Source organism: Nannospalax galili, unplaced genomic scaffold (genome assembly GCF_000622305.1).
Source record: "Nannospalax galili isolate Female #2095 unplaced genomic scaffold, S.galili_v1.0 scaffold406, whole genome shotgun sequence".
NCBI lineage: Eukaryota > Metazoa > Chordata > Mammalia > Rodentia > Spalacidae > Nannospalax > Nannospalax galili.
In genome coordinates, this window is record NW_008357033.1 from 2932744 (window position 1) to 2960659 (window position 27916).

At 48.9% G+C, this 27916-nt stretch overlaps 1 protein-coding gene across 2 annotated transcripts; it reads right to left on the minus strand.

Annotated features, from left to right (window-relative positions):
• On the minus strand, positions 1 to 26349 carry Ssuh2 (ssu-2 homolog). 2 transcript variants are annotated; one of them, XM_008854805.1, is made up of 13 exons: positions 26346 to 26349; positions 20976 to 21018; positions 17098 to 17193; positions 15883 to 15964; positions 15352 to 15484; positions 13960 to 14020; positions 12848 to 12972; positions 10701 to 10763; positions 9277 to 9362; positions 7682 to 7774; positions 6877 to 6982; positions 4870 to 4977; positions 1 to 147 (listed from the first exon to the last, which is right to left on the minus strand). In XM_008854805.1, exons 2-13 carry the CDS (start codon positions 21001 to 21003, stop codon positions 1 to 3), a joined length of 1128 nt encoding a protein of 375 aa, XP_008853027.1. In that variant the 5' UTR covers positions 21004 to 21018; positions 26346 to 26349. The 2 variants fall into 2 exon arrangements, with proteins under 2 accessions (XP_008853027.1, XP_008853029.1); XM_008854807.1 differs by lacking the exon at positions 26346 to 26349 and having other exon boundaries at positions 15352 to 15481; positions 20976 to 21017.
• Positions 26350 to 27916: the final 1567 nt, after the last annotated feature.

A 27916-nucleotide genomic window follows, 5' to 3' on the forward strand; every position in this document is an offset into this window, starting at 1 on the left:
TCAAAGGATGGTGCAACCATAGCAGTATCGCTCAGGGTAGTCTGCCACATACACCTGGTGGTCGGTGCCATAGATGTAGTAGACCGAAGTCTTTCCTCGATACCAGTAATGAACTTCCGTGATGGGGATCAGCTCAATGGTCTGGCGCTGAGAAAATAAATGACCAGAAACATCTCAGCATTCCACCTGTCATCATCCTCTTGCTCAAGAATCAGCAGCAGTTCCTTATGGCCTGCGAGATAACGGTCAGAGCTGGATGCATAGGTCATCCCCAGTTTGCCCATCTAGATTTGTGTCCCACTAGGATCCTTTCTTAGTGTCATTGCTGTGGTAAATACCCTGACAAAAGGCAACTCAGAGGAGGATGGGTTTTAGCACAATTCCAGGTTACGGTCCATCACTGAGGGGAAGTCAGCATTGGAATCTGAGGCAGCTAGTCACGTCCACGGCCAAGGACAGAGAGAGAGGATGAACGCATGCATGCTTACTCATGCTCAGTCCCCTTTCTACACTTAAACAGCTCAGGACCCAAACTCAAGGATCGGTGTTGTTCACAGTACCTAGATCTTCCCATTTCAATTAAAACAGACCCCACGGACATGCCCACTGGCCAACTTGATCTAGACAATCCCTGAGACTCTCTAGAATCTCCCCAGTGATTCTAGACTGTGTCAAATTGACAATTAAAACTAACCATCACAGCTCCTTCCATGACCTAGATCCTGGGCAAGAACTGATTTATCTTCAGCAACTATTTGATGTTAGATGTGAGGCATAGACAGCCCAAGGGACTTCTAGGAAGCCACCAGCCAACCATGACATTCCCAGAAGCATTAGCTTCTCCATGAAGTACTGGAGGAACCTCCATGTATCATTGTGGAATATCAGGTTCAGAAGATCAAGCAGTTCAAGCCCCCTCTCCTTACACTTAGGAGTGCCCATGTCAACTTAGCTCTCCTCCCAGCATCCACCTCTTCCTAAACATCCTTATAATAGGAAGGAGACAGCTCTATCTCCCATAGAACAACCCTCATCTCTAGCCCTGTCTCTGAGAAGTTAGTCTACCACCTTCCCAAAACCCAGCCCTGCTGAGGAGAGAATCTGGGGCTCCAGTGGAGGCATCCTGTCACTGTTGGTCCGCTGACAATCACCAGAGTTGAAATCGAACTATGACTCCTAATGTGGAAGCTAAGCTTCCCTGAGGGCTTTCTGTGCTCTTCCCTGTGCCTTTTGCTCAAGCTGCTTCCCTCCCAACCCCACTCTCAGGTATCAGGATCCCAAATCCAGGAAAAGATGGCCTGACAGGCTCTGAGCCCAACCCTCTTGTTTGCTGGAAGATCTTCACATCAGAAACACCCTTTCCCACCTGGGACTGACCATTCAGAGGCCCTGGGGGAGGGAGGAATGGTGGAAGAGGAGCTGGAGCTGGAGCCAGACAGCTGCTTAGCCTTCTCTCCCCACTGCTTTGGGGCTCCACCACAGGACTTCACCCAGGGTCAGGGTTAGAAATGTCTACAAAGTTTCCTGTGGCATACTGGACTCTGTTGCTCTGGCCACAACTTTCTCATCATCAGAATGAGATCAAAACTGTCTCAGAGTTGAAATGATCAAATGAGATCAGAAGACTGAATGTTTTTCAGACACCCGAAACACTGACATGAATGATAAAAAAAAAACAAAAAAGTAGTAAGTCCCTCACTGTCGTGCAGAGGGTCCCAAATGAGGGCGAAAGGACACATGGAAGTGGCAGCCAATGTCACAGCTCAAATGGCCTGGGAATTGAGTCAGGACTGCTCTAGCTTCTGGGCTCTTCCAGGCTCTTCCACAGGTGAGAATATAGCAGCACCGTCCCTGCCTCCATCCACTACGGACTCAAACGGTTGGTCTGCGTGCATATGTGTGTTTGAACCCACAAACCTCCCAAGCTCTCAGCCCCTCAAGCAGTGATTCTCCTGTAATTATCTCTGTGTTTGAGGTTTGGCCGCACCCCATGGTGATAAGATTATAGATCTTCAGTTATAGCAAGCTGGGGCTACACACATTGTAATGACTGCTGTCTCCTGGTGGCTAGATTCCACTCCTCACCTTCTACAGCTGGAACAAAACATTGGCATAGATCTTCACTTTTTATCCAAAAGTCAATTAGAAAAGAGATTCTTAAACATGACCTCCAGACTATTGTTCTGGTCCCTTAAAAATAAACATGTGCACTGTCCCCCACTTTGCCTTTTCCAGTTCTAGGATTTGTTCACAGTGGCTTAAACTGCTGAAGATGAGACCATGTCATGGGAGGAAGCCTCCAGAGTCCTCATCTGCCACTTACATACCACGTCACCTGGGGCAGCAGGTGGGGAAAGGACTCACATGGGTCATTCTGTAAGTACAATGGCCCCCAGAGTATAGAAGCTGCCAAGGTCATGTCCTCCCTCCTCGGTATTCCTGAGCCTGCCTGACAACCCAGAGTAGATGCCTCAACGTGGGGGTCCTCATTCATGTAGCCCAAACCATGTAACCATCCTGGCAAGCATGAAGATACTTTAAAGAGACACGTGTGGCAGTGGACCATAGGAAATTGAAATTTCCCCAGGAATCTTACACTGCAGAACAAAAAAAAAAGGACTGGAACCCTGGTACCAGCCAGAGAGGGAACTTGTCTCCCAAGAAGAGCTGTCACACAGGTGACAGAGAGACTAGAGCCCAGACAATGATGGGTCAGTGATGGGCAGGACCATGCCTTGACCAGGGCTGCTTAGTGATGCATATTTCTTACCTTCTATTTAAGCCTGAACCTTTCAGCTCCCAAAGACAGACACAGAGGGGTTGTTGGACTTGTGGCCACATTGAATAAATCTCCTTTCTCTGCTTTTCCCTATTGTTTGTCTCTTTAATTTGTGTCCTGGGGATGGTGGCCAAGGATAGCTTCTTAGGGCTATAGGACCCAGGCTCAAAGAGAAACTTCTCTGGTAATTGCCGTACAATCCACTAGTGCAAAAGCCAGTTCCCATGCAGATCAGTGGTCTGTCCCCAGCCAGCCCTGCTTCCTGCCAGCCTGCTCTGCTACCTACAGTGCACCCACCCCAGCTTCCAGCAGCCCCTTCCCACTGTCCCACTGTCCACTTCTCTGCAGAGACAGGGAGGTAGGACCCACCATCCACACCCAGGGCAGACAGTGCCAGAAAGGCTCTAGCCCAGTCCCCTGGCTCCAGGTGGATGGTCACTGAGGTATGACAGAAGCTCAGAACTACCCTGGGATCAAACTGAGGCTGGCATGTTACCTGACCTGGCTTTCTTCTCACTTCACCCCCACTCCTTCAGGGACCCCTTCCTCAGTAAGTGACAGGCTGCTTCTACAGAGCCCAACCTGAGACCAAAACTAGCCTCATCATTTTATAGACACTGAGGTCCAAATTAAGGGAGAAAGCAGTCAAAGTCTCTGGAGAGTGCCAGAGCTGGGAAGCAGGTGCCAACTGGGTGTGTCCTGCACCATCTGGTCCAGTGATAAGGCCCCAAGTCCCACACCCCTTATCCTCAAATCCTGTTCTGACTTCCAGAATTGCTACTAGAAGAATCGCTGACCCTAGCAAATTGCCACCAGCCTCTGGGCCTCCTCCTTTTATGAGAACAGCCAGGAACTTGGAATGGCCCAGATTCTCAGCTTTGTAGAATTTTGCTATTGATATTGAAAAACTAGAAGACTTCCCTTAAATGTCTGAATGTTACAAAGTCTGGAAGCTCCAGAGCATGGGCAGACACAAAGCTGAGTAATGACTGCTCCTTCAGAGGGTCACCCACGTGACCACCTGGCCTTAGGAGACATTTGGAGCTTATAATGCCTTAATGCAATTCCTATGTCCTACTTCCATCCCTTCCCTTTCCTGCAACAGAAGTGTACCAAGAAAGAAGGGGTAAACTTACTGGAAAGTACGGGAAAGAAAACATCTCCTCCCTCTAAACCCACAGCATTCCAGAAAGAAACCAGCCAGGAAGAAGGATGCACTAGCTGGCCCAGGATCACATCAGAATGTAGGACACCCTAGATCTGAGGCCAGTCTGGGAGGTTACTGCTGCAAAGTCCTCTTCACAAACTCCACCTAGCCAAATCCCACTCTTTGTATGTGTGCACATGTGTGCAGATATGGACACCCGTGAATGCATATGTGGCAGCCAGAGGTCAACGCTGGGTGTCTTCCTCTGTCGCTCTCTACCTTATTTTTTGAGACATGGTCTCTCAGTGAACTAGACTCACTGACCAGGAAGCCCCCAAGATCTCCCTGGAATTATGCCACCACACCCAACTTTTTGTGTGGGTGCTGGGAATCTGAATCCAAGTCCTCATGTTTGCATAGCAAGCACCACTGAGCTGTCTCTCCAGTCCCCAAGAAACCACACTCTGTAAATCTGCCAGTTCAGCGGCTTTACAGTGCAAAGGATTGCACTCTGCTGGTAGGCACTTCTGCCACCTAGTGGTCAGTAGAGGAAATGCCCAAATCCAGAACTGCCCTGGCCTAGGGCCAGAATACTGGGATCCAGTTCTGTCTCTGAATACTGAGTCTTGAACTTTCCTTTCTCCTATCTGAATACCAAGAAGCTAGAATCAAAATCACATTAGGACTCACTCCTGCTGGAAAATCTACAATAGTTTCTTGTCTCCAAATAAATCCCTAATCCTCTTACCCAGTGGCTGATGGCCCTCCAGCCTCACACTGATTCAGCCCTGGAGCTTGCACACCCTCCCTGATTCATTTTCCCTTCCTCACTCTGACATGCTCAAGGAAGTTCCCCCAGATAGAGGAAGTCTCAGTTTCCCCTCTTCAGGTACCCCTCCAGCCTCACATGTTAAGCCCTCACTCCCAGGCCCACCTGGCTCACCTGCTGTAGAATGCGGGCTCGGGAAGCCAGGGCAGCACTGTGCTCTGAAATGCCCCTCTGGGAGGCCAGAGAGATCTCCTGCAGAGGGAAGTCCACAATGGGGTACACCTAGGGGAGCGATAAACAGAACACCCACATATGGAACCATGGAAGACCCGAGACAAAAGAGGAGGCCCAGAGAGGAAAGGGAAATGTCCAAGCTAGGAGAACTTCTGTAGACCCTCATTTTCCACCTCATGGGCCCAAAGATTCCAGGACAAAAGGAGAGACATCATCAGAGAGTATCCCTTTCCACCTGTAGCTCATGTTACCCAGAAGACCCTCACTGTGAGCTTACTGTGTGTTGGGCATCATGCTAAGTGCTGAGATACAGCCAAGGCTAAAGCAAGTGGGTGGTGTAGGTGTGGGCTTGTGGGGCCATCTCTCACACTAGCACTGGCACTGCCCACTACATGCCAGGCAGGAACAAAATGAGCAGGAACCAAACCCAAGCAGCTGGCTGCCAGCCTCTGTGAAGCTCAGGCATGAGGGCCCCATTGAGTCCCTGCTGCTGTACAAAATCCTCTCACAACACAGGAGAAAGCTCTGCCTCCCTACAGCTCCTCCTCTAGTTCATAACACTGAGAGCTCAATGCCTTTTTCCATATCCACTCAGCATCCGGTTCACCTGGGCAGGTGGCTAACCGCCTCCTGGCCCTGCTCCTCTGAGCACACCACCAGCAGGCTCAGCTCACAGAGCCATCAGACCCTGGGCAGACAGGGATAGGTGATGATTAAGTGAGTTTTGGAGCCTGAGGAAGAAATCTGGAATAGGAGCTGGGCTGCTCAGCACTCCTGAGTTCCTGTGGAAGCCAATGATCTACCTAAACCTGGAGTGCACAGTAAATTTCCCACAAAGTCCCAAATAGTGAAGCATTTCAGGTAGCCAAACTGCCCCAATCACAAAATAGCACAATCTATATTAAAGAGTAAGGCCTGTGACTAGAAGTCCCTAGAAAAAAACTTCCAGTCTTCAAACTGGACTTTTCTCCCACAAGGCTGATCAACTGATTAGAATTTCAATGAATGTGGGGAGTTTGGAATGTTGCAGGTCCAGAACCTAATTACCATTTATCTCCGGCCATCTTTAGCCCCCTAAACAGCCACTCCTTGCCTATCTCTGTTTCTGATCTAACATCCTATGACTAACAGATGACATCCTGTGACTAACATTCTTTTAGAATGTATTATCCTAGCAGACCATCAGGTCTCAGCAATCAAAAAGCTAAGACTGTCATCAGATAGCATCTGAGACCTATAGTAGAAACCCCCCACTTTGCTATGACCCGCCTACTGAATGTATCTACCAATGTATTTAAAAAGTGTCTTGATTTATTACTTTTCTTTGTTCTATTTACTATAAAAACGTAATGAACTGTTACCATGCTGGAACATGGAATTTGGGGTAACCTGAATCTGTGTTCCCGGCCATGGTCACTCATATTTGGCTCCAGAATAAACTATCTCTTATCCCCTTTGAGGTGAGAGTTATGCTTTTGTGTCGACAGGCTGTGCTCCAATAAAACTTTATTTATAAAAGCATGAAGTGAGCTGGCTTTTTAAGCCTGGCCTTAAGACCCTCCATGGCTTGGCTATCCCTCTCCAGCCTGAACTCCTCACTCACCCCTACTCTCCACATGCAGGTTTCCACCTGACAGACATCATCTACCTGCCCAGGGCTGCCTCATCTGTCCTCTAGCCCTAGACACTCAGAGCTCTCCCAGCTTGTGCATGTTGGGGGCGGTGGGGGTGGGGGGGGGTAACTGCAAAGGGAAGGAAGAGGAATGATAAGAGGGAGGGTCAGAGGAGCACTGAAACTGAGGAAGGACCCAGGTAACTTTTCTTTGCTTGGGCAGCTCTGTCCCCACACTGCCCATCTGTCCTAAGTCCCACAAACAGCCGTACGACCCCAGCTAGCCTGTAGGAAAGAGGCTTCCTGACCACCTGTGTGAGAAGGAGCCCTCTTACCATGGTGTTCTCATCTCTGAAGAGGTTTTCCCCTCTGGCTTTGGCCAGCAGCTCCCTGGGGCAGTGGAGGTGGTGCTGGGACACAAACTCAAACAGGCTGTTCTTCCTGAAAGGAAGAGGAGGGGAAGGGAAGGCACCACAGGGCTTTGAATCAGTGATCACACCTGGGCTGAGGCTGAGGCCAATGGAGGGAGTTGGAGGGAGTGTACAGTGTCTCTGAACTCAGCGTTCTGGCCTGGGAGGTGGTGGCCCCATCCTACCTCTGGCTACCAAGTATTTAGTCTGGTCAAGCACAGGACAAAGGCTTCATCACATCCCTGGCTGACTTAGGGATGCAGAGGACATACAGTGCTATCCCAGACATCAGTGCTCAGAGGTTGAGTGAGTGCCACCTTAGCAGGTGGTGATGGTGGAATGTAAACTCAGAGCTCTGGTATGCAAAATGGCTCAATGGGTACAGGTGCTTTCCACCAAGTCTAGCAAGCTGAGTTTATTCATCCCACATTGTGGAAGGAGAGAACTAACTTCTGCAGGTTGTCCTCTGACCGTCACACGGTACTTAAGTGCTCACATACACACATGTTCACACTTACACACACACACACACACACATACACACACACACACACACACACACACACACACACACACACAATAAAGTGTAATTAAGAAAATAGGGAAGAAAAAAAACAAAACTCAACCAAAACCTCTCCCTCCTGAGCCTGGAAGTTCCCACTGGGAAGAGGTTCTCTGCTCCAACTACATCCCTCTACCTCCTCCAGACCTTTCACAGAGTGTCACTCACCACATGATGACCAACTGGACGAAGTGTTCCAGTCTCCTCTCTCCCTTGCAGGTGGCACATGTCTTGTTCCCCCTCCCAGAGCATGTGCTGCACCTGAGACCACAGGAAGCAGGCTGAGTGACCCTGTGGCTCCCAAAGACCCCACCCCAACCCTTTTCTATAGAGACTCCTTCACTGCAGTGCTCCCTCCTCCAGCAGCCAGACCCTAGCATCTCTCTGGAGCTTGCCCTTCCCCCACCCAGTCTACTTGGCTCTTGGGCTTTTTGCCCCTCCCCTCTGTAGCCAGCTTGGGATCTCAGTCAAGCCAGTCACCTCATTTCATCTCCCTGGCAATGATAAGCCTGACACAAAGACAGAACCAGGTAAATGCCTATCTGGAAAGGAGCATCCTTCTCCTCTGGGCTGCTAAGCCTGGTTACCATTCCAGCCTGGTGACACTGGTTAAGCACCTGGATCCAGATAGACCTGATGCTATCCCAGAAATATACCCCTGGACTGTACTGTTGCTTGGGCCTATAAATGTATATTTTTGCCACAACCAATTTGAACTGGATTATTTTACTTGAAAATCAAATTGCATTTCTTTCCAATTCAGACACTCTTTGTTAGTCACAGTGGAAGGGATGTCAAATATTGACCATCTGGAAAGGATGCCTGAGGCTTGATGAGCCAAAATACCATTAGCCAACCCAAACATGAATATTTCACTCTGCATGCTTTTCTGTTTCCTTTAAGGGTTTATAAATAGTGAGAGGACATGAGTTATGTCTTAGTTTGCTTTTCAATGTTGTGATAAACACCATGACCAAAGGCAACTTTCACCTTACAGTCCATCATAGAGGGAAGTTTGGGCAGGGACCCGAGGCAGGAACTGGAGGCAGAGACCACACGAGAAATGCTGTTTACTGGCTGGTCCCCAAGCTCAGGTTGAGCTACCTTTGTTATACAACCCAGGCCCACCTGCCTAGAGATGGTACCACCCACAGTGGGCTGGGCCCTCCAAATCAATTAGCAATCAGAAAAAAAAATGCCCCACAGACATGGCCACAGGCTAGTCCGATGGAAGAAATTCTCAATTAAGGTCCCCTCTTCCCAGGTGTGTTAAGTTGACAACCAAAATTAGCCACCATAAATTACAACATGTAAAGGCCTACTGTAGGAAAAGCCACATGATCAGAGGTAGAATGTTGTTGACTGTTTTGTCAATCAACTTGGCTGGATGGCTCCTTCAGCCAGGCCCTCTGTTTATAAATAAGTCTTTGCCCAGAGCCTGTATTCAAGAGTTAAGAATCACCCTTCCAACTAATTTTTAGATAATCACTTCTGTCTTCTTGGAGCCCCCTCCCCATTCCCTATCTCCCAGCAGAGCCTCCAACTTCACACCTGACCCATGTGTTGTTGACATCCTTCCAAAGCGCCAGGCTTTGAAACAAGCGGACTCACACTAAGAAGTGGCAGAGCTTTTGCCGTGCACAGAACTCTGGGGACACAGCAGTGAGAGGTAGACAGGGTACCCATGTCCCTTCCAGTCAGGCAATGACCATCAAGAAGCCCAAAAGGTGAGAGCCCTCTCCTGCCCACTGGGACCCTCCTACCTGCGCCTGCCGGAGCCGGAGCACAAGTGACACCTCCGGGACTGCCTGGCCTTGCGCTTGGTGCCACTGCAGGATGAACATCTCACCTGTGGACATGCCCAGCCTCAGCTACTGGCTCCCGGAAGCAGGTCTCAGGCCACCCTGAGATTGGCTTCCAATGCAGCCTCAGGACCCTTACCTGGGTCTCTTCCTCCCCTGGAAGCCTTCATCAGAGGTTTATGGCTTCAAAGGATGTGGACTGGCAGCTTTGGGCCCTACCAGGCACATAGTTCCAGACTCCATGTCCTAAGACCCCTGCCTCTTCTGCCTCCAACCAAGTGTCTAGAGGGAGCCAGGAACAGAGTAGCTAGAGACCAGGTGGGGTAGGAGGTCCTTTTAGAAAAGGACCCAGGGGTGGTCTGGTATTAGGGTGGGCTCCTGACATTCAGGGTAAATTTAGGGAGCAAGGGGGAATAGGGAGGGGAACCAGGGTAGAAGAAAGAACAGAAAGCCTAAAGGGAGGGGCCCTGCTGGCACTGATGAAGGCAAGGAGCAGGAGGAAGAACATGAAGAGAAGAGGAAAGCCAGATACAGGCCACTGGGAACCCACAGAGAGCAGGTGGGAGGTGAGTGTTCAGCTGGGGATGGTAGCCCAGGGTCAAGGGCTGGTGGGTGGGTAGAAGGATGGACAGAGAGGCTGGTAAGGATTGCAAGTGGTCAGTATGTGTCCAATTGGTAGGCTCAAGTCAGGAGAGCCTTGATTCTGAACTTGTAGCCTCCAGAGTCGATGATATATTTTGGCCCTTTGAAGCTTCAAGGATGCAGTGCTAAGCAGCAACGGCCTGGGCAGATAACCTAAGACCTATCTATCTTGACTCCCAAGCCTTCCGCCCCCTGGGCTGTGGCTCTAGGGCACCCCCACAGGGGGATATTCCAAGAATCCATTCTTTTTTATTTTTTTTTCAGTTTTTTTAATGCATATAAGTGTTTTGTCTGCATGTATATAAGTGCATTCATCTGTGCAATCCCCACAGAGGCCAGAAGAGGACATTGGATCCCCTGGAATTGGAGTTACTGATGGTTGTTAGCTACCATGTGGGTGCTGGGAACTGAACTCCAGTCCTCTGCAAGAGCAGCCAGTGCTCTTAACCACTGAGTCATTTATCCAGGCCCAGGATCCATTCTCTTACAGGGCCTTGCCCTATGCAGGTCCTCGATGATTAATGGAGAGACTTCTAAATTGAACAAAGTGTAAGGGTCATTGGAGGCACCCAATCTGACTATCCCATTCCCCAGATAGGAAACTGGAGGCCCAGAAAGGGAAGAGGACCCTCTGAGGTGACACTGTTATACAGGGAGCCTCCATTCCCTCCCCCACCCTGCCATCTCTGTGGCCCCTCCAACACTCACCCAAGATTACTTAAATGCTCCCCCCAGGGACTCACCATGCCAGCCCCATGGCAGCCGCTGCACTTGTAGCGCCCACGCCCATTGCATTTATGACATTCCTGAAAGAGAAGAGCTCTCCTTGGATCAAGCTCCCCAAGCAGGACCCCTCCCACCACCAGGATGTCACAAAAGAGCCAGTTCCAGGACAAAATGGAAAATTGGTGTTAGGGAAAAAATTCTTCGAACAGTTAAGAGATCAAGCATTCATCCAGGAGAGTCGAAAGCTCATTTACTCTTTTCACATGCATGTCCTCCCAGAATTAGCATCCAAGGCTGAAGATTTTCTGGACCCTAACAGAAGTACAGATGGTGATTAAATGGGGATCTTTACATTATCATTTTATGACTGACATCTGGGCCCTATGTCTCTTTTCATGATGGGTCATGTTATCTCAGGAAAATTTCTTCCTGGGTTCATTTGGTCATCATAGTTCACAAAGTAAATACCCTAGTCATGGGTCAGGACATCTTCTACCTTTTGATCTATAGCTAAGCCAGGCTAATTAGGCTGAGAATCAGTCAAATGGTCATTTCAGTTTACAAAAACAGATGTTACCAGCAGAAGTTTAGATATCTGTCATGTTTGAGCTACACTTTTCTTGGACTAATTGGACCTGGTGCCTCATTAAACCATGTGGTGAACTTTCCACTTTCTTAGTTCCATATCTTTATCAGCAGTTAGACATGGTGAGTGGAGAGCATCACAGAGCTTCAAAGTACTGCAGAGCAATAAGACATCTCAGACTAGTAAAGGCATCTAGTTAAAGACCTCACAAAGCAATAAAGCAGCACAGGTGGCAGAACACCACAGAGTCACATTTCAAGATACCTACCTAGGAAGTAAAGCAAGAAGAAATGTCAAATGGCCTATGCTTAGAAGGACGTTATATAAGAATACAGCTTGGCTATACAAATATAACTTCTCCTTATCAGTGTGAGGGGAAAGCTCTTCCAGATTGCTAACGATGCCAAGCCAAGGTGCTGTGTTAGCCCTTTCCCTGAGTCCAACTCAGCCTTTCCCTGTTCAAAGAATGGGATTCTCGGATCCCTCAACTAACTCACACTCTAGCTTCCTACCAGGCTAAACTACACATGCTGATGACACTTGCCTATCTAGTAGCTTGCCTGAGCCTCAGGAGCATAGAAAATGACAGTGTTTGGTGGAAGGCAAGGAACTAGCTTCTAGAATATATCATCAAATGAAAATAGCTTTTGCATCGTCTAAAAAGAATGGATCGCTTTCTTCACCTCCTCAATTCCTCCCTATCTGATAACTGTAAAAACTCAGAATCTAATTGCATTCTTAAATCAAATCCCAATGAGCAGCCAGTCAGACAGCAGACAAGAAGAGATTAAGGGGGCCAGTCAGCCACCAGGTTTCCTACTGTGACAGACTTCTACCCAACAGATGGACATCAAACCCTGCCTTCCTATGGACTTCCAAGGAAAATCCCAGCAGAGTGTGTGTGTGCGTGCGTGTGTGTGTGTGTGTGTGTGTGTGTATGAATATGTGGAGGCCAGAGATGTTGAGTGTCTTCCTCTGTCACTCTCCACCTTATTTTTTGAGAGAGAGTCTCTCATTGAACCTGGAGTCACCAATTTGCCTAGGCTGACCCCAGGGACCCTCCTGTCTCTGCCTCCTCAGTGGTAGGGTTACAGAAGCATGCCACCACACTCAGCGTTTTATATGAATGCTGAGGATCCAAACTCAGCCTTCATACACTTGACCCACTGAGCCATCTCCATGGCCCCAACAGTGCTTCATTGTTTAGTTGGTGTCAATTTCATTGAGGCCTCCAATTACCCTACATCAGGCAAAAACTCAGGCAAGCATGCATGCACACAGACACGCAGGCATGCAGGCACGCAAGCATGCATGCACATAGCTGCCTTAAGAATGTTGTCACTTGCTGGTGACGGTTCTCTCACTATGTGAATGCCTCCTCCCCAAGATGCAAGGGATTCTGTGTGAGAAGTGTTCGCTTTACTGGCTGTCCTTAAGTTGGGTTTTATTTTTAGTTCAGGCCAGGAGTCACCAGACTGGACTTAGGGTGTCTTTTCTCAAAAGATAAAGTCTGATGAAGCTTGTAATCCCTGGAAAACAGACTTAGAGAGAAAGGCAGATAATCCAATCAGCCATTACCTTGACCAGGGAGGAGTGAGGCACTTGGAACTTTCTGGTGTCTTCCTGAAACATTGGAGGCATCTGGACCTTCATATCCCAAAGCCTGGGGGAGGTGCCTCTCTGTGGCCCATCCACAGCATGATCTGACACAGAAGGGGTCATTGTGAGCACAGCCAAAGGCAGCAAGGATAAGCTTTCATGTATTCACCAAACAGTATGGAGCTCTCCTTGGTGCCTGCCATTGGCTAGGGCTAGAGAAGGGTATGAACAGGGATCCCTTGAAGTTAAGCATCCGAGGTTTGTAGCTGGATTTCAGTCCTAGCTCTTCTACTTCCAATTGCATGACTCTGGAGATGGTACTAGGCCTCTCTGGACTTTAGTCCTCTAATCTCTAAAATGGAGATAAATGATAGGCACCTTGCTTGTAAGATGGTGGTTAAAACTAAACAGAAGAATGCATATAAAATGCCCAGCACAAGACTGGCCCATCCTGAAGGATCAATGAATGGAAACCATCATCATATCATTACCACGTCCTCTACCCTTCCAGCATCTTCTTCCTTCAGACAGCACACACTGAAAGTATGCATAAAGGTCTGGAAAACTCAGAAGGCTCATGCATCCTGATTGGGAAGAGGAAGGCAGGAGAAGAAATCCTGGAAGGCTTCATAGAAAAGGTGACACCTGGCTAGGTCTTGAAGAATGGACCAATGAAGACCACCAGGGAATACAGGATGCAGGCTTCCCAGAAAAGAACCAGAAACCTCTAGAACACTTTAGAGAAAGTGAGATATCACTGTGAATGGGAATCTAGGGGTCGACAGATTTAGGGGTACTGGGTAGATGCCCAAGTACATTTCTGTCTTTGTAGTCTGGTCCCAGATAGCCAGGGGTCAAAGGCAAATATTGAACTTTTCCAGGTCTCTTGCAAACTACTTCTTGAGCAGGAATACTTCCCAAGGCCAGTACTTGGGGAATCTCAGAAATGAAAGTCACCCCATCATTTACAGCAGGTAGGGAAACTAAGGCTCCACATAGACACATGTTTGATTCAGTTAGTGGCTGAGCCAAGTCCTGAGATGATCCGCCTTGTCCCTCCCAAGAAAACCAACTCCAGATGGCTCACTCACTGGTGAAGGGCTGGAACGTCCACTCACTAACTCTGGATTCGCTGAAGGTCTCCAGTCGATACTATAAAGAATACCAGCACATCATAAGCCATGCCCTTCTGAAGACAGAGCATTATGCAAAACTGTCAAGTTCCCACCTGCAGGGGATCCCATGCATCACCTTGGGTGTGGGGAACAGGCTAGCAATAGCCATTCCTAGAGATCTCCCATGCCAGGCTCCCACCCAGAGCCCGCCCAGTCCCTCCATGAAGTTCCAAAGAAAGCCAGTCTACACGGCAAGCTCTAAGACAGTGCTCGACAATGGTGCATGGAGGTCCTGTTTCCCCTGCTCTGAGGCTCCTCTGACTAATGGCAGGGCCATCCTCCTTGATCCTCATGCACAGATTCAGCAAGAAGAAGTCTTAGCATCATCTGGCTTCCCGTGTGTGTGTGTGTGTGTGTGTGTGTGTGTGTGTGTGTGTGTGTGTACCTGTGTATACATGCCTGTGGAGGTTAGAGAACAACTTCAGGTATTATCCTCAAGAGCTGTCCACCTTCCTTTTTGACTCAGGAACTCTCTCTAGTCAACTGGCTAGGCTGGCTGGCCAATGATCCCTAGGGATCCTCCTACCTCTGGCCTTCCCAGTGCTGGGATTACAAGTACATATCACTATGCCCGGCTTTTATTATGTAGGTTCTGAGGATGGAACTCTGGTCATTGTGTTTGCATGGCAAGCATTTTATGTAGGTATCTCTCTAGCTTTGTCTCTTGCTCTCTTTTATGGGAAGAAATGAGGGCTCAGAGAGGCCAGCAGTCTTGCCTAGATCACACAGCTGCAAGTTGACTTCTTCCCCCACATCTGGGACCTAGCCATGCATCATTGTATACTTATCAGAGAACAGCACTTCTCATTGACATGAGAAGTAGTAACTTGGGCCCTGGGCATGCAGAAGGAGACCAAAGCACCTTCCATGGTCTGGGCATCACAGGTATGGTTTGGGAGAAGCAGAGGCTAGTGAAGGTCAGAGGGGTAGAGGGACCTTCCTCAGCCTGGGCTTCACGGAAGGGGGCAGGGAGGTCTGGGCTTCTGAGCAAATCTGATTTTGAACCCATTACTTCTAATTACAAGTATTTGGTCAAGTATCTTAGCCTCTCCTGACTTCCAGTGCTGCCCCATACATTAGGGACAATACTGCACTATGGAAGGCAATGAGGAGGATTTGGCATGATATCACCTGCTTCCCACAATGCCTAGCAGATGTGAGGTTGTCAATCATGATGGACAGTCTCCCTGCTCTGATTAATACAGGGAGCAGGAAGGTTGCCAGAGGGACCATTTACATGTGCCACTTCCAGGAACAGCATCCCCTCTGTCCCAATGTCCCCAGGCCCCCTGGGTATGGCCGCCTCACCCTGCAGAGGGTCTGTTGCCTCAGCTCCTGGATGATGAGGTCGCCTGCGGCTGCGCTACTGTAGCAGCACTGGGAGTTCACGAAGCTGAGCAGGGCCTCCCGTGCCACCTCCTCGGTCACCAGGGGGACCCTGCTTGGGAGCAGGCAGAGAGAGGCAGGGGTTTGGGAGAGTTCTGTGGGTCACCCCAACCAGTTCCTCAGTGTGTAGGGGGACACTGAGGCCCAAACTCTTCTGATACTGAGCCAAGGATAGAAACCACAGTCCACATCCGGCATTCCAGCCTGTTTCTGTAAGTCCAGTATTACTGGAACCTGGCTACATCATTCTCCTGTGTAGTATTCCCTTGAAAAACCCGCTGGGGACACCTCCTCCCACCCCAGACCCACTGAACCAGATTCCCCAGGGGCATAGCCTTGGAATCTGCAGGGTGCCAAACTTTTCTGGGCTCCTGAGGCTCTGTCAGGGTTGAACACCCACAAAGAGGACTCCCATAGGGTGATAGTGGAATGTGGAAATGCACTGAGACATACCTGTGATCCAGGACTGAGGACCAGGACACTGGTTCCCGGGGCCTCGTCAGGGTCTCCAAGGGTGGAAAGAAGACCTGCCCTCCTGGAGGAGAGGGGAGGAAGGATATCAGCTCAGCTCAAAGGAACTAGGAGCTTGTGTGGTAAAAGAAGGAAAGGCTAACCAATGTAAGAAGAACCCCAGGACCTGGTGGCATATGCTCACGATCCCTCCTACTTGAGAAACAAAGGTAGGAGGATCCTAAGTTCAAGGCCTGCGTGAGTCACAAAGTGAGTACAAGGCTAGCCAAGGCAACTTAGTAAGATCCTGTCCCAAAATGAAAAATAAGGAGCTGGAGAGATGGCTCAGTAGTTAAGAGCACTGGCTGCTCTTCCAGAGGATCAGGATTCAGTTCTCAGCACCCACATAGTGACTAACAACTGTCTGTAACTCCAGTGCCAGGGGATCCAATGCCCTCTTCTGACTTCAGTGGGCATTGCACAACATGGATACACTTACTTACATGCAGTCTTTTGAATTTATTTCTATAAATAGAAATAAATCAAAAAATATTTTTTTTAAAGAGGCCGGGTATGGTGGCACATGCCTTTAGTTCTAGCACTCGGGAGGCAGAGGCAGGTGGATCTCTATCCTGGTCTACATAGTGAGTACAGGCCAGCTTGGGCTACTGGGAGACTATCAAAAAAAAAAAAACCCAAAAATTAGAAAAGAGAAAGAAAAGCAGGGCATGACCACCCATACCTCTTATAATTCCCAGCACTCAAGAGGCTGAGGCAGGAGGATTGTCAAGCATTCAAGCCTAGCCTGGGATACCTAGTAAGCTCAAGGCCATCCTCGTCTTCCAAAATAATAAAGTAAATACGGGGCTGGGATTGTATCTTGGAGGGAGACCACTTCCCTTGCCAAGCACCTACCAGGCCCTGTGTTTATTCTCCAATACCTCAAAAGACAAAAAGAGAGAAAACAGATAAGATAAAGGGATTTATTTAATGCATCTCCAGCAAACAGAATGGGGACTTTAAGAACAGTATAAACTGGGTCATGGAATATTCATGGCCACAGGACGCGGTCCTCTGTGCATCCTATCCCACCTCCACTCAGCCATGACAAAGGCCTCCTTGGGACCCAGGGAAAAGGGGAACTATCTCAACACTGACTTCCCTGACCAGCACAAGTCCCAGGAAGAAGCTGCAGGAACCAAGACCCACTGGACTCACCGTGCCCTTGAAGCCAGTCGTAGCTGGGCAGTCCCTCCAGGAGCTCAGCAGGGGATGCCACCGGACTCTCTGCCTCAAAGCTGAGGTCAGCCACACCTGTGCAAAGATAGTGAGAAGTAGTATTAAGCTTTTTTTTGGAGGAGGAGGATACAGGGAGTCAGCAGTGACTTTATGAGAGGCTGAAAATGATGGCAGGTACACATAAAATGCCTTTCTTCGTGGGGGCACCTCTTTCATATTCTTAGCCAGCCTAAGGATGTGGCTTAATGGTAGAGAGCTTGCCTAGTACACGCAAGGCCCTGGATTTGCTCCCCAGTACTGCAGAACAAAACACCAAATAAAACCTCTGTATCTTTGCTTCCACAAAATAAATATGTCCTGTTCCTTCAAGTTTAATAGAAGGAGCATCCAGAATGCTAAGCAGGCTTTGTTCTAAAGGAGAGCCACCAGCATGATCTAGAAGGCAGGAGTGAGGAGGCTGAAGAGCTGAAACTTGTAGCCCAGAACAGTGGGAGGATAAAGGGGGTTCTGTGAAGACAAATAGTCCCCTTTGCTACCCCCAAGTTAGGAATGTCCTTTCCTAACAATGAGCAAAGCCACTTGTGTCACTAAGGCTTTTTCTCCTGGTAGCAAACCCACTGAGGAAGGTGAGTGGAGGTTTGTAGATAGAAGGAGGGTCGGAGGATCTTTCAGGAAGAGAGGTGTCTGTGATACAAAGTGACAGGGTCCCAAAGCTTCACAGGGATGCATGTGCTGATGTCCCTACTCTCATAATTCATCTGGATTATTAATACCTCAGTTCTCAAATGGTTTTGCTTTGAATGAGTTCATTAGCATTTAAAGCTGTTTAGCTACCAGGAACCAGGGGTCAGCCATCATCTTCTTTAAAGAACCAGGTGAGATATATATTTTGCACTCTGTGAGGCTAACAGTCCCTGTCTCACTCCATGTCATTGAATGGCGTGACAGTGGCCACCCGCAGCTGAGTGAGTGTAGCTTTATTCCAATCCAGTCTGATACAGGGAAAGAGGTGGAGTCAGACTTGGGCCCTGAACTATATCTTGCCACCTGTCTTGGACCCTCGCATGTAGGTTATAGAAATGCTCACCTGTAAGGAAGGGCTAGGGGCTGTTGGAGAGGTGAAGGCTGGAATGGGGGTTTTGGGGAGCCAGGACTCTTGTGTGTGGGTTCACTGCAGTTCCTAGGAGCCCAGTTATCAGAAGCAAAGAGCGAGGTCAGGGCCAAGTACAGCCAAGGGATCACAGGCAGAATCCCAGAGGTATAGGAGTCAGGGGTCAGAAACATGGGCTAGTGTGTAGCTGTGGCTTGGGGCTCTCTGCCATGCCCTGCCATGCCATCACACCAGTCACACAGCCCCGCCCAATCCAACTCCCCCATGAGTGAAATAGAATACATCACCATGGTGCCCATATCCTAGGACAGTGTACAATAGACTCCAGCCCCAAGCCTGGCATACAAAAAACACTCTGGCCCTAGGCTGAACTTGACTTGTGTTCCTTTAAACCAGGAAATAGTGAAAACGTCAAACATGGAAAGAAAGGCTACGCCTGTCTCCTGGGATAGCCTTGCCCACTCAATAGCCTTGGGTCAGCTGGGGCATCAAACCCCACCCCTTGATGGGAAGACAGAGAAAGGTCATGTGGTTGCCATGGCCTGTTAAGAGTCCAAACAAAAGACAGGAAAATGGGAATAATAGCAACTTGAGCCCCATCCATCACCCTGGAACTGCCCTGACCTCTGGGGCAGGCATAGTATCTCAGTGCTAAGTCATCTCACCATTCCTCTCCAGGCTAAAATAAAGGACTCCAGGCTGAACCCAGGAGGGTATGTCATTTCCTGTACAGAATTGGAGGCGCACAACAAGACCGTGGAGGTCACCCAGCATTGTGCCATACTTGCAGTGGGGCTCCAGCTGTGTCACTGTACCCATGGTGCTAGGGTGAGTTTCAGGGCTGGGTACCCCACCCTGTCACACATGGTGCTGTCTGAGGACCACACGGGGGTGTGTTGGCGTGGCCTCACTGCACTTCACAATTGCTGTTTCCCCCATTTAGAGAAGGAAAAAAATGAGTCCTCAAGATATGGACTGGGGACACCAGCCCACACAGGCATAGCAGAGAGAAACAGCACTCCTATGTCATGCCCTGTCCCCAAGCCCCCAGGCCTTTGCACGTGTCTCCAAGTCCCCAAGCCACTGGCATAGAGTGACTGCTGAAATACCCCTGCAAAGACAGTCAGGAAGCTGGGGTCTCTGCTCCCCAGCCACAGGCTGGCTTTCTTTAACATGAAAAAAAATTTTCTTGTGGAGAAAAACTTGGTTATAGAGAAGCTCTTCGATCTTTATCTTTCCCAGATGCTGTTCTCTCTAGCTCTAGGGCCTTCCCTGAGACCTCAAGATTCTAGTTGATCCCCTCCGGAGAACCAAGATCTCCAGGACCATCTTGTTCCACATCTTGTCTCCTTCAATGGTGTAAGAGCCCCTCTTGTGCACTGGGAAAAGGAGTAGGTATATAGTAGGTACATGTGAGTGCTAGGTGCACAGAGCACCCCACACAGCATACAGTGGTTGCACATAAATGCATGTGGCTACATTTGCATTTAAGCATGTACAAAAAATGTTACAACCTCTCCACCACCAGAGCTGCCTCACACCCCTGCCTCTGGCCCCCAGTTCTCTGTTCCAGTCTCTGCAGCCTTGGAACAATGAAGCTTGGGGAGGATGAGTGAGTTAGGCCAAGTCATCCAGCAATCAGGAGGCAGAGCTTGGATCTGAATTCAGATATGACCTGACAACATGGTCTCCCTCTAAAGGAAACTCCATCCATAAACTCTAAGTTGGCTGACGCTTAGAGGAAAAGATGGTGGTGAAACGTGAAAGGTTTAATGGAACAAGATGGTAGATACCCGACTTCCAGTATATCAGAGTTCACCTTAGACCTGCTCTGGTATGTAGTCGCATTTCAATAAAGAAAAGGGACCCAGTTTACACTGAGCTCTCTCAAAGATTATCACCAGCTGATTATATTTCAGTTCTAAGAGTTCAAACTTTAAGATACCAACATAAGTGACAGTAAAGAGCATCGAATACACACAGGACCTTCAATACCATCAAGTCTGGTGGTCACAGAGAACTATTCAGATCATAGGCCTCCCTAGGATTCAGACTGAAGCAGCAAGTCCCTCTTCAAGCTCTCAGAAAAGCCATTCAATGAGGTTGTTGCCCATATCTCATGGACCTCACAATCAGACTTGACTCTTTCATACATGGAGAAGTGGAGGCTCGGAGACATTAAGTGACTTATCCAAGATCACACAATCCATTTGCAGAGCCAGGACTAAAATACTGGCCTCCAACTCCCTATCTGCTCCCCACAAACTCCACCACATTGCTTGTTCAAACTCAGTGTAAGCTTCCTTTATTTAAACATAGCACATTTCCTCCAAAACCCCCTTTTCCTTCCTTGGGTTTTTAAACAACCTTTTGACTCCACTGTGTTTCTGTCCTGATGATGACAGTCTGGGGTTACCCTGCTTATGTCACCAGCAGTAATGAACAAGTAAGCAAGAGTTTTAAGGACTTCACAGTAATTCTCTATGATTAGCCTCACCTAAGCAGATCAAAGTAAGAATCCTGAGATTTGAACCTCTATTTGGATGGGGGGGGGTCACTGTCGCCTGGAGAAAGGAGGGAGAAAAGGGCACAAGGCTTGAAGAGAGCACAGCAGTTGGAGAGATGTCCTTGAGATAGCTGCAGCAGGACAGGATGCACTCAGGAGAGAAGATGCGGGGCAGGGGTGGGGGGCAGGTCCCACTCAGTGCAGGTTGGTGTAGACCCTCACCATCCAGTCTCTACTCACTGTCATCATCACTAGGGTCTCTGTCCATGGTCCAGATATCCAGCTAAGCCGGTGCCTGTGTTCCTGAGAGCTGAGGACTGAGATGTTGGAACTGAAGGACCACCCTCAACCCCTCCCAGATCTCTGCTGCCCATTGTTACCAATCTGCACACAACAGAGGCAAAGCTACATGTCCCTCAAAGCAGAGCCCCACCCTGTTACCCAGTGCTTGAGGTTCTCATAAGAGTTTTTCACTTGGCCAAGCTTACATGGAAGCTTCTAGAGACTTGGGTCTCTGCTTTGGAGGGGACGCTCGCTTTCTGCCTTTGATCCCAGCTGGAATTCAAACCCTCTTCTGTCTGATTCAAGTTTAAGTGCCTGCCCATCATACACTAGTGAGGGGCAGGTTTCTAAGTCCCACAGGAAAATGAGGAACCAGTTAGCAGCCACAGGAGATTGCCTCCCAAGGGAGAGACCACATGGGTGCTCAGACTGGCTGGGACCCCTAAAGCCTAGGTACCAGCCTCCTGGCTCCTTGAAGACTGGGATTAGGAGGTCACACAGCACATCACAGCCAAAACCAGCTCCCTGTGTGTCCCATTCCTAACATCAGCCCATCTGGCCCCTGTGAAGCCCCCATGAGGTTGTTTGAGGCAGTGCACTGGGGCTGAAAGTCAGACCTCAAGCACTCAGGGGTAAGTTTTCCCACTGAGCTGTGCCCCCAGACTTCCTCTGAATTGCGCATATGTATGTGTGTAAGTTTGTAAGTGGCTGCACATGTGTGCGCATGTGTATGTATGTGTGCATGTACATGTGTGTGCACATGTGTGTGGAGACCACATGGCAAGCTCTAGGTCAGTCTGCAGGACCCTTCCCCTCTTGTTTAAGACAAGGTCTCTCTTTGGTCTGGAACATCACTGCATAGGCAAGGCTGGCTACCAGCGAGCTCTGGGGATCCTGTCTGCCTCCCATCTGACCACTGCTAGGGTTGCAAGCATGAGTAACCACATCCAGCATGCATACAGGTGCTAGGGATCCGACTCAGGTCCTCGTGCTTACACAGCAAGCACTTTTCCAGCTAAGCTATCTCTCCAGCATCCTCTGCGGGCTTAGGAAATGTCATTACAAGCGTTTTACAGTGGGGCAGACATTCCATCTCCTACCCTTGGAAGACCATCCAACTCCTCTGGAGGAGTCTAAAAACTGCCCAGAGTCAGTCTCCCAATGTTAGAAACATGGGGCTTGAGAGCTGCTCCCATTCCTCGCTGTGGCCTCTACAGGGCTTCCCATGGGATTAGGAGTGACCCTGATCAAGGTCACCATGCTCCGGCCAGACCTGACTCACCCAACCCAGCAGTACCCACAGAGTTATATCGTGACACTCCTTAACCAAGACAGGGTCACCCCAGAAAGCCTTCCCCGGGTGGCCACAGGGCATACACAGTCAGATCCCGTGCAGTATAAACTGCCTCCACTCTCTCTGCTACCTTTCCCTCCTGGCTCACTACCACCTCCAAGAGAATGCTGGGAAGCAGCAGCATCATACGTGCTTAGCTTAAAATCAGGCAGCTCACTCCTCACACATGGGTTTTGATTGTAGGTAAGAGCACTGAAGTTCCTCATCATAAAGTTGTATGTGTTTTCTCAGTTTTTCTCTGCAGATACAGGAGTAAGTGCTGCATCCTAGGGAAAGGATGTGGTCTTTTGATACTTTCATATACTAAGCAATGATTCCAAACCTGGAGAATGGCACCCATGGAACCAGGATGGCTTTGAGGGTGTATTCTAGACATAGCATGCATGTGCTCGTGTCTGTGAGCATGTTTGAGCCTAAATGTGATAGGTGACAGATAACAGAGTGATAGACAGGTAGACAGATGACAAATAGGTAGTGATAGACAAACCATTGACAGTAGTTGTAGCTTAGCCACAACACCGACCATTGCAACCTTTTTTTTTTTTTTTTTTTAATACAGCGAGTCATTCTTGCCTAAAACCCCCCTTGGCATTTGAAAGAAACAGCAACATGGCATCATTTCAATGACAAGCAGGACAGAACTGAATATTAAATAGAGCTGGGTATTAAAAGAAACAGAAATTTCAAGGCAGCAAAACCACTGGTAATAGCCATTTCTCAGGAATCAGGAAGTGCCCATCAGCAGGACTGACAGTCCTTATCTGTACCAGAGCTAGGTTAGGAATTCACAATCGTTCTGAAAATGCCAGGAAGGCTGGGAGTGTGGCTCACTAGTAAAGCTCTTGCCTAACATGCACAGGACCCTGGGTTTCATCCCAGCATAGAAAAAATAATAATAAATGAAAGCATGGGAGGTAAACATGAGCTGCCTTCTAATCTTGCTTAGGCATTAGTAAGCAGTGCATTGATGTGCCACGTTGCTTTCATGGTATAAGCAGGAGCAAGCCCTGCTGAGTCTAGAACTCAGACCAGCATGAGGCTAAAGCAGCTCCCATCTCCTGCTAGTATCCTAGGATGTGCAGGGTGGGGAGGAGTGGTCCCAACATGGCACCAAGCAACTTGCATTCATTCTTCTTCACTGAGGTTGATGGCAGGGCGGTTCTTAGAGTTCCTCCACCTGACCCAGGCCTTGTCACTCTTTTGGTCTACACCTACTGAGCACAGATCTCCCTGAGTTCTTCCTATCAGCTCCCACTAAACACTTGTGAAACATTTTCCCCTTGACACAGCTGTTAAGAGCTGCCTCCACCCGTGGACTGACATCTGAGCACCTTGTTTGTTCTTGGAAATCAAGTTTGTATGGTGTCCTTGACTTAGACTCTCATTTTGGTGTTACGTCATGGTGGCAGGAGTGTTGGGATGAGGCTAAGTTTCAAAGACAGCCTAGAAACCACCTCATGTGGCTGCTCTTGAATACAGTGAGGAAGGAAATGCACAGAAATTGATGATATCTTCAAGTGTTTAAAAGGGTGTCCTGGGGTGGAGGCAGTAAAGTCAGTCAGGAATGTGCAGGTGAGAGCTGGTCTGAAGAGGACATTTCCAACTTACCAGAGAAGATCTGTCTCCTTCCCCTCAACACTCATGATATCACAGCAGCTTTGTGGTGCTTGAACCAATGGGGCAGTGGCAGAACACAGAGGGTCCTGGCTTTAGAGCCCAGCCATGGACACCAGTTTGGGAACTGTGCCTGAAGGATGGGGCCCAATGTGTGCATCTTCAACAGCATTTTCTGCCTGAGCTTGCCTGACCAGTTGCCTCCACCATGGTCAGCATTGCCCACCTCCTCCCTGGCTCAGTAGCTGTGACTGACTTCTCTCTATTCAAATGACAGCCACCAAGTCTGCCCCAGGACTTCTTAGTTTACTTACACCAGTCCTGGGCACCGTGCTTCTCTGTCTGGGAACAAGTGTTGCTTAAGGAGCTTTCAAAGGACAGATCAGGCTCCTTCTGGGAAATCCTGATGAAACCTGTGCGAGGTGGAGTACTGAGTGAAAAAGGTGGTTTTACAAGCACTCAGGTGATTTCAACTTGGGCCATTTACATCGTAAAGACACTGGCATGGACAGCTCAGTATAACACACTGACATTTTACTTCTTAAAAGACTCAGTTCAAATTACAATCAATGGTGGCATGTACCTGTAACTCTACCACTGTGGAGACTGAGGCAGGAGGATCACTGCAAGTTCAAGACAGTCATGGTCTACATAGCCAGTTCTCTACTAGCTAGGGCTAGATAGGAGAGGCTTTATCTCAACACAAACAAAACACACACACACACACACCACCAAATCAGTGGAATCAATAGCTGTTTCCTGAGTCTAACCAGCCAACTCTATTTTGGACTTTCTTGGCTCAGATGAAAATGTAGAGTAACATTGTGTTAGGAACTTTAAAGACATCTCCTATCAGCCCAAGGGCACACCCTCACTTTCCTCCTCCTGGACACAAATCTAACAAGCTAATAATTATAACAGCAGGGCAGAGAATGGAACCATTTTGCAATCATAAAACATCCCCCTGTGCTGTGTCAGCTGACAGCAGCTGCAATTTGAACAATGTCAGGGCCTTCAAACAAAGAATCCTCATTTTCTGCCTCACCTCTCCTTCTGACTCCAATGTGGCCCCAATGACTAACTGATCGTTCACCCCAAATTTCCATTATTTAGGATTCAGCTATTGGCATAACCTGTGGATGAGGAGAAAGGGCTAAACTCTAGTAGACAATAAACTGTTTACATAAAGATGGTGACTGTGGTTATATAAGCATTTTTTAATGTTATTGAAATGAAACACATGTAGCATTTCCCATTTTACCATTTGTAGGGGTATAGTCCAGTAACAAAGTGAGTCTCTGGGGGCTGGGGAGATGGCTCAGTGAGTAAAGTGCCTACAATGCAAACATGAGGATCTGACTCAGATCCCTAGACCCATGTAAAAGTTAGGCATGGCACGGCACACCTGTAATGCAAACAACGAGGACTCAGAGACAGATGGGTCCCTCGAGCTCACTGACCAGACATTTTAGCTAATTGGTGAGCATGTGTGTATACACACACAAACTCTCTCTCTCTCTCTCTCTCTCTCTCTCTCTCTCTCTCTCTCTCTCCCATGAACAGTAACATCCCCCTCCCCCTCCCATTCACTGAGCGACCCAGGCCCCTTTCTGTCTCTCCCTCTTTAACCACCCTAGGGCCCTCACATACATGGACTCATCTAGTAATTGCGCTTCTGTGATTTAGTTCACTCTACATGTCTCTCACAGTTCATCCATGTTGTAGTACACATTAGAATTTACTTGTTTTCAAGGCTAATATTCCACTGAAGGTGCAGACCACATGGTCTGTCTCTTTGACCACAGATGGACACTTACATTGCTTCCTCTTTGGACTACTGTGAGACTGCTGTGAACAGGACTACTGTCTGAGGCCTGCTTTCCATGCCATTGGGTGAATACCCAGAAGTGGAGCTGCTGGACCACATGCTACTATTATGCTAATTTGCATGCATGCTGCCTTCTTCAGTGGCTGCAGCACTGTATGAGCCCACCAATGGTGTATGGGGGTTCAGGGCACCTGTGTTGCTTTGCCACTCCCTGTGAGCACCACATCCAAACCCACACACCGTTCCCATGGCTCTCCTCACCTGTGTCTTTCTCCAAAGGCATGCATTGAGCAACCACTGGGTACCAGGCCTTTCAGCACCCATCTAAACCCAAATCCACCCTGCAGCCAACAATGCCCAGAAAATAACTTCTGCTCGGGCCTGGCACCCATGATAACATTGTTATTGGCTTATCTGTAGACTAGTACAGAGACCACAGTGCCCAGGGCAGGAACCAAGACTGGCATAGAAGGGAATGCTCCTGACACAAATAAGAAATGGGTCCAAGTGGGGTGTTCCTGAGGCACTGCACCCAAGTACCCTCCAGTCTCTGGAGCCAGGGCAATGGGCAGATCTGCAGGCCCAGGTCACAAGCTCCTAACCACACAGACAGAAGAGAGACTAAGATCGACTAAGATCTTCCCATGTCCCTACATGTTAGGTATGTAGGGAAATACCCCCACTGGTGTTTTCTAACCTAAACCTTCACAACAACCCTGTGTGGAAGATACTACTCTCTTTAGAGATGAGGAACCGGGGACTCAAACAGGGTGAGTGATTTGTTCAAAGTCACACAGGTCAAGTAAGACAGAGCTAAAATTTGAGCAATATCTGTTTGCATCATGGTTTTGGTGTAGACTAAAGCATTTTATGTGCTCCCTGTGCTGAATTTTTGTGAAGTGGCTGCAGGTTAAGGGAGCAGTGTGGTTTTTACTGTCACAGCTAAACAAAGGCTTGACCTTGATAAATCTGACTTCCCAACTAACTGAAAAGTGGATGGAGGAAGGCCATGAAACCCTGATGCCTGGCACCCTTGGGACAGGGACCCTGTGTCCTAGTTTGTCTCTCCATTGCTGTAACAAAATACTCTGACCAATACCAACTTGAGGAGGAAAGGGTTTATTTGTCTTACATCTCCCAGGTCGTAGTTCATCAGGGAGCCTAAGGTAGGAACTCAAGACAGGAACCTGGAGGCAGGAGCTGGAGTACAGGCCATGGAGGGATGCTGCTTACTGGCTTGCTCCCCTGGCCCCTGCTCAGCCTGCTCTCTTATCCAACACAGGCCCACCTGCCCAGGGGTGGCACCACCCACAGCGGGCTGGGCCCTCCCACATCACACAACAATCAAAAAGATGCCCCACAGAATGGCCACAGGCCAGTTCAATGGAAGCAATTCCCCAATTGAGGCTCCCTCGACCCAGGTGTGTAAAGTTGACACTAAAGGTATCCAGCACACCCTACGTCTGCCCCTTTCCTAGCATGTGACAGTAGTCTGCAGGACATCCTCTCAATAGCAGCCAAGCCACATTTTCACAGCCCCACCCCCACATGTCTCTCTGGAAGCTTCAGAGGAGCACTGGCCAGCTCAGTGCTTAAGCTCAGTGCATAGATGTAGCTGTGGTTGGCAGCTCTCAGCCTCCTCCCTCCCCTGCTTCCCCACTGCCCTGACATAAGTGAAGGCCAACTGAAAGTCTCTAGAACAGCCTAACAAATTTCCTAGAACTCAGCAAAGCAGAGCTCAGTAGATCCAAAACCCAGGGCAGCTCTGGGATCCGCCAGGCTGGCTTTTTAGGCCCTCCTAACAGATCCTGTCTGCCACCATCACTACCCCCGGTGGGGGCGTTCCAGTGGGCCCTGAGCTGTGCTCAGATTGACCCTGTCGAGAACGAACCAGTCATTCCCTGGATCCAGCAGTGCTGACCACTCAAACCCTGAATCAAGTCACCCCAAGTCATGGCTGCACCTACTGACAGTTCTTTTCCAGGATCCTCTGTCTCAATCAGGGATCCTGCAGGGCCAAGGTGCTTTCTGGCTCCCTGTGGAATCACTGTGGCCTGCATGTCTGCATCATAAAGAGGCTGCTCCAACCACAGATCCTGCTGC